Here is a 12,624-nt window from a genome sequence, read left to right on the forward strand (position 1 = left end):
CACTTAAGTAGAAGAATTGTTTGCTTTTAAAGTTCTTCAAGGTTAAAATCTCTGAATTTCCTTGTCAGGTATCTTCCAGCTTATGTTATCAAGTAGGAGCCCTTGGTTCCATGTTAAAGGCACAGCACAACAGCAGAGCAAGAATAGTTGCATACACTTGTAATGCACATGCAACAGACAACATGAACTTCAATAGAATACTTACCACGGGTACACAGCATGTTCTGAGGGTGCTGAATGTACCTGGAGTTTGACTGAGACCATGGCAAAGCATAACTTCAGAGGAATAGTTGAAGAATAAAGGTGAGGAGCTTGTGTGGATGTTTACAGGATACTTAAGGCTAAGTGATAGCATGGGGAAAAAATGGGGTGGGTTCTTAGAACTTAATAAGTGAACAGTGGAGTCTGGCATTGTGAGTTCGTAGGTACCAGCTATTTCAGAAGATTGAACTGTTTATGGCAAGGTAATATTTCTTAGCTAAAAGGAGGTGACAGCAAATGTTCATTTTACTGTGTCTGATGCTTTCCAAAAGCTTTAGAAAGCTTATTTAAAGAACTAAGTAAACTAATCTCTTTAGCACAGTAAACTTGGATATTTGCACTGGATATTTGCACTGGCCTGTGGTTAAGTAAGTTTTAAGTTCTGATTATGACCTTTCAATGCTACTGTAATAAAGGATATGTTGCAATCATGTAATGTAGAAAGCGCATTATCAGAACATTCTTGCAAAATCTGAAATTCTCATGAAGAAGGAAAGTTCTCTAGGGAGCAGCTGTTCTTCCAGTGCAGTGTTTTCTTGAGAAAAGTATTGTTCTGTAACCATATTCTGGGAACTAGTGGAACTGTTCTACTTTGTCTTGGGAGAAAAAGCTGCAAATCCAAGTCAGCTTTCAGTGCAGGAAGGAAGGCTTTAATCTTTCTGTACATCTTAACATCACATACATAAAGGAACTTCCTAAACTGAAAAGCTGGTCCAGCACTGAAGAAAGCAGTCTACTTAAACCTGGAGTTACTGCTGTGCTTGTCTGTATGAACTACAATTTCAGTACTGATTTGTGGTGATTGAGTGTGCTGTAGGATGCAATACAGTATTCTTTGACAGAAAGCCAGTTGGAGAAGTTAACTGACCCTGCACGCAAGTTAGCTCACCTGACTCAGTGTGCCATGGAGCTGGGCTTTTGAACTGCCTCACTGAAGTGAATTCAGGAGAAAAGGAAACTGTAAAAACACTTGCATTTAACCAAATACTGCACTGTGACAAATTGCAAGAACAGGTGGAGGAGAAGGTTCTTATTTTTTACTATAGAAGATTTAGGACATCAGTACCATCTGTGATCTGAGATGCTTCTGACTTGGGGTTGGAAGAGGCAAATATAGTTCTTTTTATGAATGAGAGACTAGTAATAACACACCACAAAATTGTCATCATAAGTCTCGTTTGTCCAAAAGCATTGATAGCAGGTTGTAACCATTGCTAGCTAGCTAACGTTTTAACAACTTGGTGTAGTGGTGTGCGCTCTGTATTTGTTAGCATTTGTAGGTAATAGTCACACATTGTGGTTTGTCATCTGTCAGATTTTGTGAGGGGTTGGTGATTCAAGTTACATACGATGGTTACCACCAATACTACCAGTCACCCGAGAAGAGTTTTCAGTTTTGTAGCTCTCTGTAGCTAGCAGGTGAGATGATGTGCTTCCATTTATAAGCTGTCCCACTACTTGGATTTAATGATCAACTTTGCAGTGTATTTTTTTTGATATAGCAGAACAACTCATTGGAGCTGTTTCAGGCTGCAGACAGATGGTGAGTCTACCTCCTCAGATCTTACAGACAGCATTGGATGGCTTTCACTTGTTAACAACTATGAACAAAACTTGCCACAAGCTGTGACAGCTAACAACAGTAATAATTCCCTTTTAATGGCGTTAGCTGACAGCGTTGTGTTAGCTATCACTGTACTACCATTCCTGTGGTGAATATAACCAGGGCATGCTTGAAGCTGATTTCTTCTGGTCACACTTTCTGTAGTGTTCATGTCTGGTGCTGGTGACACATCACTAATAGGCAGGGGAGTTACAGGCATTAGTTAGAAATCGAGAGGATTCCGCACTTGATACTTTGATACAGTTTTATTTGTAAACTCTTAATTGCATCGTAATTCAGAGCTTTTAGTTGGTTTACAACAAATTCATTTATTTTAAATTTTCTTATTTTGAGGCTATTTGGCCAAGTTCCTTCTCTTTATGCTTAGAGGGGAGGAGATGGATTCTGAAGTTTCAAGGAGTACAATTGCTTTGTGGGTATTGCAAAGGGATCAGAAGCAATGCCTGATGGTCACTGTTTTCAGTTTAGGTTGATGTGAACACCCATCTTTATTTATAATTCATAACTAACCAGAATGCTAATTTCCAGAACTGACTGACTAGTGGAGAGAGGTTTGGATGTGTGGCTTGCCACTGTCTGCCACAGGTAGTAGTTGCCATCTTCTGCACAGCCCTACTTGAGCTATCTGCAGAGAGTAGCTCATAAAACAGCTAACCTCCAGTGAAAGCAGAGTTCTCTGAAGCCCAGCAGTTCTTCCCAGTCTCCCCTACTGGCAAAAATAAAAAATAATAGAACCTCAGACCTGTAGGGACAGTAAACTTGAGGATTAGGGCTGTTTCATCCCAGCGTTTGTGGTTGTTACTGCTCTTCTTGGATTTTAACTGTGGATGAGGTAGAAGGCAGAAGGTCTCACATAGGTATTTATTACTCTGACAGAGAAAAAATATTTTTGAAATGTTGAGTTTACATAGTCTATTCAAATGTTTCCCCTGGAGTTTGGGGGGATTTTTCAGAGCAGTTCTAGTGTGCTCCCTCCCTCCCCAGCTAGTTTGAGTTTTAAAACAGTCATTCTGACAAACTGCTTGCGATGAGGAGGAGTCCTGCAGGTATTTAAGATGCCTTTGTATGAAGACTTCAGCTACCCAGCTATTTAGAACAGCGCTGTTGTGTGGGGAAAAAAATGTGCACCCCACTGATTCTTAGATTCTTAAAATGATGTGTAACTTTTTTGCAAAATACATATTTTAGTATTTAAGGGTTTAGCTTCACTTACTCTGAATCCAAGTGATAATCTTCTATTTTTTTTGGACTGAAACATTACAGCTTTTGAGTGACGGTATATTTCCTTTTAAAGTTGGAGTGTTTCTGCAGGTAAGACCAGTCTTCTACAAGTCCAGAATGCCCACTGCCAGTTAAAAGGAGAGTCATTTTTAGTACGTCCTTCAGTAAAGTCTGTGGAAGGTTATTTACTGTCATGGCAAATGTTCCGTTATGTAAAGTGTCACATTATTTTAGTTTCAGAGAACAGACTTTGAAATGGTCTACTGTATATATTGTACTAAAATTGTACAGCAAAATATTCCTCTGTATGCCAGAAAGCTAAGGGGCTTTTCAAGTCATTTTCCTCCATCTCCCAAAGTTCTCTAAGAAGGTGGATGACTTGTGTATGATAGAAGCCATAATAGAAGAGGGCAGCCCTCTTCTGATCTGGGAAATGAGTGACACGGGTTTTACATTCACCTCCAGTCCCATGTGAACAGAGACTTTCATGGCAAATGAGGCAGAATGTAAATGAACAGAAAGGACAGGTACAAGTATTGTTAAGAACACTGTCATAGAACACTGTGGATTTGCTGTTTTTCAGTTGTTTGTCTCTGCAATACAAATACATTTCAGGTTGTATAGCTCTGATAGGAGTTTCTAGCCCCAAAATAAATAGCTAATAGAAAATAACCTGAAATTCCTCTTTACTGGCTCTGCAGCCATCTTAATCTTTTGAGCATCATTACATACTGGAATATTTTCTGTGTACAACCAGGTTTGCTGAGTTGGCAGTGCTCTTTTTCAGGGAATAATCCTGTCTGTTTCTCTACATTTAAAAAGCTTTTTTTTTTTTTGTCAAAACATCACTTCTAGAGACATTAACTGTGTTCAGTGCAGGTATTGGCATTTTAGCATATGTTGCTGTGAAGAACCAAATAAATCACCTGTCAGTTGTGATTGAGGGTTGGCGATTGATTCTGTTTTTGAGAAATGAGCGTATACAAAAGTGGTTGGTTTAATACTTCAGATGATGTTCAGATATTAAGTTTACTGAGTGTATTCTGGTGTGATGGCCTTGTTGACTTATTAGAGGTCACTCTATAGCTTGAAGAAAACGAAGACCTTTCTCTACTTGAAGTTATTTAAGGAAAGGCACCCTTGGTGTATTTGAGAGCATTTATAATTGGATGTGTCAACGATTTCTGGTGTTAAACCATGTTTCCCTCTAGTAATTCCCCTGAAGTAGTAGCTGCATTTAGGTTTGTCATGACACTGATTTGATGTTTCAACCCAAATATTTAAAAACTTTCTCGCAGTCAAAACCTCAAACTTAGTTTTATTAGTCAGATGTGCAGAGATCAGTCACACTTAAGAAAGGGTATATTGGTTAAATTACATGCTAAAGAACAAGGTAAGTATCCCATCGTTTCATAACAGCATTAATTACCTTGCAAAACAGAGTTGTGCTGTGTACTGCTTCCTTGCCTGTATATAAGCCTTCTACTGGCCACTGCCGCTCAGGCTTGAAGTTGCTGTGTCTGCTCTTTCTGGAAGTATTTTGCAGAACCGAGCAGGTAGGTCTTGAGTTGCATACAGCTTTATAAGTAGCTGACATGTTATGTTCAGCAGCTGCTAGGACTTAACTCGTTAACTTGGTGGCAGTGACATTACTGATTGGTGGTGTTGTCAGTGGTTTATCATTTTTATCAACCTCTGTCCATGTAGGGTGATGAGTTTTAATGTCATACGTTTCCTGCAGGTTCAGCTGCAGAAATCTGGCTGCTGCCTAGGATGAAATGTGCTTTGGATTTGATGAAGATCAAGCCCCTCCTCCCTCCACCCCCCCCATATTTTAAATAAGGGGGAAAGGAAAAAAAAATCTCATCTCCTGGTTTTCTTTAAATTGAAATAATGACTTATTTTTTAATAATCATGTTAGAGTCAAGAAATGCTGCCTCTTAATTTGGTACAATTACGGATTCATATATGCAGCTGAAAAGTTTTGTTTGCCTATATTGTAATTTATGTAGGGGATTAAAAGATCCAGGGGACTCTTAAAGTAGCTGATTGCTGAGGCTGGAATCTGGAAGGCCTACGGAATATGCCCTGTAATAGGGCAGGTATGCTGAAATGCGGGCTCTCACTGTGCTGGAGGGAATAGAAGTGGGGAAGAGAGAAATGGTTTATTGGGCAGACACATCCTTGTAGGGGAATCTTGACAAATCCTTTCACTTTTGTTGTCCTCTTCTTACATGGAATGGATCTGAAACTTCTATGTCTTGTCATTCCTCAGCTGTCAGCAAATTCTTGTTGAAACTCATCAGAAAAGTGCTCCATCCCTTTGTTTGTCCGTGTATAGGATGATGCTTCCTGATACTGGGTTATTAATGGTTGCGCAGAAGGGTTGTGTTGTTCTGATGACCCATGAGAGCGCCAGAGGGTTCAGAAGGAATTTCTTTTTCAATTTGCCTAAAAAAAAATATTTTTGTAAGCTTTTTATTTTATTAAAGCTGCAAAGTTCAGCATTAAAACGTGGAGAACTGATGTAATGAAGGTTGTTTGTTCACTTCATATGCCCATATGCAATTTCCCAATTACATGTGATTTTCCTCGAGACTGTAGCCTGGTTCACTGCAAAGAGTGAGCAATGTTCATTCTTAATGAGTGGCTATTAAATATTTTCTTCATTCATTGCATAGCCTCAGGTTTATTTACTGCATGCTGCTTTCTGTATACAGAAAACATCTGAAAGGAAGTACCCAAATATGCACACAAAAAGTAATGCATTCCCTCAAATCACTGAGGTCACACTGTCCTTGTTCTCCTGGAGTCACTCAGGTAAAGGTCAGGAGCATGTACAGCTGGGAGCCCATTTTGAAGTGGTTAATTCCTACATCTCCAGGACTGCTCACTTGAATATATCCAGTATTATATAAAACAGGATTTATTAACTGACTTCATCTGCAGCTTACGTGCTTGTGCCTCTGCAAGGTCTTTACAGGAGATGAGGAGCACAGACCTGTCTTTCTCCCCCATGGCTGCTCCCTCTCAGCAGAAGCTTTTCGGTGAGGCGGTTTGCTTGTGGTTGCCTGGGGTTCTGACAATTCATACCCCCCTCTTTTATGGCCATGCTTGCTGTCTCAATCACTGCTTTGTTGTTGTTGTGAATGACTCAAGGGCAATTTGCATTTACTGCATAATCAGGTTTATTTTGGTGCGTCCAGTGCGCTCAGTGAGGCTGCAGTCGCAGGGAAACAAAAATAAATGGCTACATGACTAAAATCTCTATCATATGTGTGTGCAGTGGTGCCAAACAGAGACTGCATGGTCAAATTTAACTATGGTATTTTCAGCTCTTGAATGCTTGACTTACGATTTTGTTTTTTGTGTGTGTTTAATAAATATTCAGTGGGATAACCTACTTAAGAGGTGGGTTGACAGGATGTGTATGAGCTCCTTGAAAGCATACCTGAGATGGAGGCCTGCTGTTTGGGAAGGGTTCTGGTGGTAACCCTGCTGTAGGCTGCTCTCTGCACGTGGGCAGCTGTTTCTCCTGTGGCAATTGTGGTTCTGCACGCAATCTTTTTGAACCCTATGTTGAGATATTCAAGAGCTGGGGAAACGTTGACTTAATTCTGCACACAAAATTATGTTAAAATAGGATATGAAGCCATTGTGAAGGCTTCTTTGTTGTTCCTCTCACATTTTGTTGACAGCAGTATGGTGATAAACACATGGTGCTTTCTGTAGGAGGAAATAATGACTGATCCGAGTGAATCATCTGTGGCAGAGCCAGGCTAGTCCAGAGTTTGCCTTGTCAGAGAAGGTGGGCACTCGTGTTATCAAGACTTTGTGAATTAACGTGTGATGAGAAATGTGTGACTGTGTGCCTTGTTAAAAATCTCTTCTGTTTTCAGTTTAATTCTTTTTTGGGTCAATCTTGCTCTAAACCATGGAATGGCTTGGGTTGGAAGGGACCTTAAAGATCACCCAATTCCAACCCCCTACCATGTGTGGGGGTAGCACCCATTAGATCAGGTTGCCTGGGGCTCATCCAGCCTGGCCTTGAACACAAGGGGCATCTACATCTTCTCTGGGCAGCCTGATAATCATATTCAGGTCAAGGAATAGAGCCTTCTGTCCAGTTGTAAAATGTCTCAAAGCCACAGAGAAACAGATTTGGAGAAACCATAGTTCTGACATTTTTGTGCCCACAACTCTACAATATTTAGGTTCATTTAGGATATGTTCATAAATACAATTACTGTATGTGTGCTGCTTTATTCTCTAGTGAAATCCATGTGTTTTTCTTCGTACTATTTATGTAGAACAGATTTTTTTTTTTTACACCATTTAATTTTACTGTGTCATGGGTAGATTTTCAGTCTTAGGTGTAATGCCATAATTCTGAATTTGTATGAAGTACTGAGTGATGAGGTTAGTTTGTTTCCAGACTACCAGCAAATCTTGGTTCAAAGACAAAAGTTCTTTTCCTTGAAGTAGCGAGAAGATTGTGCTTGCTGGTCTCCACCTCTGCAGTCTCTAGGGAGTCATGTAAGAATAATGTGTGTTTTCTTAATGGTGTTGTATCAAGAACTTGTGAAAGTCATCTATTTAATCTTTGTTCAAAAGAAATTTTAGACTTTCATTAGAAGACAAGTTCCTAACTATTGAAAACTTAGAGGATGATAACTTTGGGAGCGTAGTTCTTTGGAATCCAAACAGCAAGATTTAATATGGCACTTTACTCAGGCTAATACCTTAACTGCAAAGATGAATTTTATCTCTGAAGTTAGTTTATTGAAGTAGGTACTGCTTGATGGAGCATTTCTGAATGTTATTCCCATAGAGATCTGTAACTTTTGGGATATGAAGCATGTATTGAATTGTCATTTCTTTTTCTTTAGGTTGTCTAGCACAGAGAGAGGTGGAACTGAATATGCTGAAGAATACAGACAAGTGGAGGCACAAAAGCTTGACGGTTTTGGAAATGATCAGTTTGTCTATAAACCAGGTAAAAAACATTCCTATTCTAAACGCAGGTTTACTTGTCCTTTTCCTGTCTTCTCCCCCAGATAAAACTGTGAAACCTAACTGCATCTTTCCTGTTTGTTTAATGCTGTGTATGTACATCTGTGTAAGACATGGTGTTAAAAATAATTTATTTTCTGGGATCAACAGTGTATAATGCTGATGCATAGATATATGCGCATACATCTGGTTTATTGTGTTGAAAAATGTTGATATGCTAGGCAGAAACATATCTGCAAGAAAAACAACAGTCTGGACTCGGTGTGTCTCTTTCTTTGTTCTGTTTTCCCATTTTTGACTCCATGTTATTTCTGTGTGTACTTGATTGTTGCTTTGTCTTGAGAGAGAAATTTGATTGCACTTCTTTCCTAGGAGCTCTGGTAAAAGCAGTATGAGGCTGACTTAGTTGTCAGGACAGCTTAGCTTCAAACTCTAACTGGGCTTCTTAATTTCCAAATTTGTTAATGTATCTGATTTCCCAAGGAAAGGACACTCATGTAGTTTGTTCTGCATGTCATTATCTGTAATATTTTTTGTAATATTATCTGTTATATTTTTTTTATTACTTTGATTTCCAAAAATTTGGAAAATTGAGACATTTTCTAGATAGTACTCTCCTTCCATGCTTCTGCAAACTACATGACCTCTGGAACTCAGGTGGATCCTGCAGCCGTTTGTTTGGCTTGTCATAAGCTGGGGCTCAGTAGGTGCTGTTGGCCTGTCCAGCACGTGCAGGGCATCTGACCATAGGTCCCAGCCCCAGCATGCTGGCTGTCTCTGGTCCACTTCAAATGGTGTGACATTTGTGGGAGACAAGGAGGTATGGAAAATGCAAAATAAGAGGATTGAAAGAGGTTTAGTTCAGTAATACAGTATTTTCTAGTTTTTCACGTGCTTTTCCTGTTCAACTTTTAAGAGTTACAGTCATCTTGATTAATCTAGGGAAATGCCATAAATCAGTTACGTCTTTCAGCTATTAAAGAAGTCTTGTGCCTGAGATAGGCTAGCAGTCCTGGTGGCCTGCTTGGTTTTGAATGGAACTGATCTTGCACTATTACTGTGAAAGAAACAATTAAAATGCATTCTTGTTAGGAAACATTTCTGTACAGTCACCCTGGTATGTTATTTTTATAAATACCTGTTTTCTTTTGGCCTACCATAAAATGTTTCTCCTTAACATTTAGAGCTTATAGTATTCATTCTGTCCTTCATGTGGATTCATGCAGTTAATCGTGCAGATTGTAAGAGCACCAAACCCACATGTAACTCTCAGCCCTGTCTGTCTGTAAGTCCATGTTCCATTTAAGAACAAGAATTGTCACAAATGATCAAGAATTTATCTGGACCAGGCCTTACCCCTCTAGCAACGTCCAGTACAAACGTAGTCAAGAAATAAGCTGCGCAGCGTGGAAATCAGAAGATGATTTGCTATGAAGGTTTCAGAGTTGGTCTCCCTTCTGTTGTTTCTTCCTGAGTTGCTGTTCTAACTGCAGATGAGTTCCTAGCTTGGGTAGGAATGGACAGCCTATTTTAAATCTTGCAGAGTTACTGATACTGTTGGTGTATTTTGTAAAGTTCCATTGAGTTTAAAGTCTGTGCTTTCTGATGTCTTTCAAAGAGCATGTGTTGTTAAACTGAGAGAACAAATAAAGATGCCTTATCTGCTTCTCTGTTGGGAAAACTGAGATTGTCAGGGAAGTGTGCTTGGGATTTTGGCTTCTACAGAGCATAGTAGAAATAACACCGCTGTGAAAAGGAAGTTGACACGATCAGGAAACAGAAAATGCTTTCAATTATTAGTTGAACAAAGAAGAACATTGAGCAGTAGTTCTTCCCTAACACATTGGACTGGCTGGCTGAGTGAAAGAACTCTATGCCCTGTTGACTCAGTGGGGTCACAAGATGTGCAGAGGGGATACCTTAGAGAGCTACGTGTAGTTTTCATATATAGGGGGCATTTTCCTACTTTGGGTATCCTGTGGAAAACAGTTTCTCAAATCTGGGTGTTCTAAGTCCTTACAGCATTGACTACACGTACTGACTGTTAGATGAAATACCTGACAGAGGTGGGAAGGCAACACTGCTTTAGCAGGATTGTGCTGACACCAGGATCTTTTCCCTAGCAGCTTGAGATTTCTTCCAGCATTGGTCAAATCATGCAGAGTTACTGATGTCTCAGAAGTGACATGTTTGTGCCAGAGGGAAGCCAGTCATCCATTGTACAGTGTTGCTGTGACAGAATGCTATATATGAATTTTCCAGGGATATATATGAAGAATCTTTACTGAAAGTCTCTTTTAAAAAGGACACTTAAAATCATCATCCCTGGAAAATACTAAGTTTGCTTTAGTGTGTGTTTGTTAGTGCTAAGTAAATAACTGTGCGACGATCACCTATAGCTGTTGTTGCATTATACAGAATCAAGGTTAAAAGTCTATCTTGTTGGAGATTATTCTGTTTTTTAGTGTTTTATGAAAGTGTTTTATGAAAATTTAGTGTTTTATGAAAACTGCCTGGGTTCTGGGGCTTTGTCTTTTAACGTGGGAATAATTCATTTTGTGTTCTCTGACATTCAGCAACAATTTGGGAGGCTGGAGCACATTCTACAGAGACAAAAGAAATTAGTCTGGCTTCTGCTTCACTGCTGTGCAAGATTATTACTCAGCCTTCCTAAGAAAGGAAGCTCTAACTGAGCAGTGAAGTATTTAGGCTGTGGCCTTTATTTAACAATATCTATTTCCTTTGTAAAAAGAATACTGCATTTCATTCTCACTACTGTGTGTATTACATAAAAAATGACTCAACGTAAAAAAGTGAAGTCTTAAACTCTCACTACTTGAATGCAAGTAGTTATTGTACCTGGTGAAAGCCACTTGAAATATGTATCAATTCCTCTTAATTTCAGTGTGGTATTTTTCTAGTCAAATTGTTTAACTGTAACTTGCAAAAATGACTTACCAGTTTTGCACTGGTTTTCCCATTCTACACCTCCCTTGTCACCTGATCAGTTGCTGTTTTATTTTTCAGTCTGACTGACAGCAGATTTCTGAGCAGAAAATCATGATAATACTGTAAAATCTTGTCCTGCATTATCTGTGACTGTTTTGCATTTTCTGGCAGTGGTGTCCTTTGAAAGGTTATAGAGATTCTTAACAATGTTTAATTGCTAAGAAGTAGAGAAATAGTGGTCTTCATTTCAAATGGTGGGTTATTTTATGCTGCGAATGTAGGAGGTGATCTGGGGAACATGCATAAAGGTGGGTACACATATAAAGCCTGTTTTCTTCAGTATCACTAAAAAAAAAATTCAGGACCATGAGTGGATTTTGCACTTGTGATGCAAACTGTGCAAAAACGTTGGGTTTTGAGGTAAGAGGAAAGCAGAGAGAATTACAGAACTGTATATATCCTTGACACCGATCGTGGTTTATACACAAATCTTCCAGAGCACCTGCCAGTAAAATGGCAGTTGCTTAAACACAGAAAATCTCTCCAGACTGTTAATACTAAAAATTATTAATTCTATTAATACCCATATGTATATGACTTAACCGTTGTAAAAGTTAGGTTTTCAAGTACAGTGAATAGTATTCCCCTGCTCATCTTTCTCTTTCTGTATTGTAAAAACTTACTCTTGGTTATTTTTCTGACTAGATACTGCACTACCGAAGTGTGAGCCAAGTGTTGGGAATTCTGTGCCAATAACTGACTATAAATATGCTGATATGCCTATAGCCAGACACAAGGAAGAGGTAATTTCATTGTACTTTCACTTTTTGTGGAATAAAACTGAAAATCGTGTGGTTGTTGTTTTGATTGGTTTCTTTTTATTTTTCTTCAAGGGGTGGGGGGGAGAAATGTTGTTCATGTTCTAAGCATTGTAGGAGAGGCTTTGTTCATTGCACAAAAAACTTTTCAGGAAGAACCATTACTATTATACTGTTTTTATAGATATGTATGTCAAGTATATAAATGTGAGCGTGTGCACAAGTTCTTTTCTGTGATCTGCTAATGCCTAAGAGATAACAGAAATAAGGCATAATATTTTAGAGACTTGTTATGCCACAGAAAGCTATTGATACTTCAGATCTGTTTGAAATCTGTTTTAAGCGTTTTCGTAAACTTAGGAGTTCTCTTGAAAAATTGTTTCAGATACTGTCTCTGATAGAAAGCAATTCCGTTGTGATTATACAAGGAGCAACTGGCAGTGGTAAGAGCACACAGCTTCCACAATATGTTTTGGATTATTGCACTCAGCGATCTATCCCCTGCAATATTGCTGTTACCCAGCCTCGGAAAATTGGTGCCAGCAGCATCGCCCGATGGATTAGCAAGGAACGATCATGGACGCTGGGTGGATTTGTAGGCTACCAGGTATAATAACATTTCAAATTGTATTTAAAAATAAGGAAAATAGGAGCACCTTATCTTCTTTCTTGGTTACCTTTTAATTATATGTAGCACACTGAAGAAACGTTCTGGAATGTGCTTTTAAAATGGAATAG

The 12,624-nt window shown here is 39.0% G+C and overlaps 1 protein-coding gene across 2 annotated transcripts in view; it reads left to right on the plus strand.

Annotated features, from left to right (window-relative positions):
- The window catches only part of TDRD9 (tudor domain containing 9), a 73,648-nt gene that overhangs the window by 9,774 nt on the left and 51,250 nt on the right, over window positions 1-12,624 (plus strand). For both annotated transcript variants that reach the window (XM_035326831.1, XM_035326832.1), the window contains exons 2-4: window positions 7,996-8,102; window positions 11,774-11,871; window positions 12,272-12,493. In XM_035326831.1, the coding sequence (XP_035182722.1) occupies window positions 7,996-8,102; window positions 11,774-11,871; window positions 12,272-12,493 (427 nt within the window). The remainder of the gene's footprint in view (window positions 1-7,995; window positions 8,103-11,773; window positions 11,872-12,271; window positions 12,494-12,624) is intronic.

The sequence above is a fragment of the Oxyura jamaicensis genome, chromosome 5 (assembly GCF_011077185.1).
Source record: "Oxyura jamaicensis isolate SHBP4307 breed ruddy duck chromosome 5, BPBGC_Ojam_1.0, whole genome shotgun sequence".
NCBI classification, from domain to species: domain Eukaryota; kingdom Metazoa; phylum Chordata; class Aves; order Anseriformes; family Anatidae; genus Oxyura; species Oxyura jamaicensis.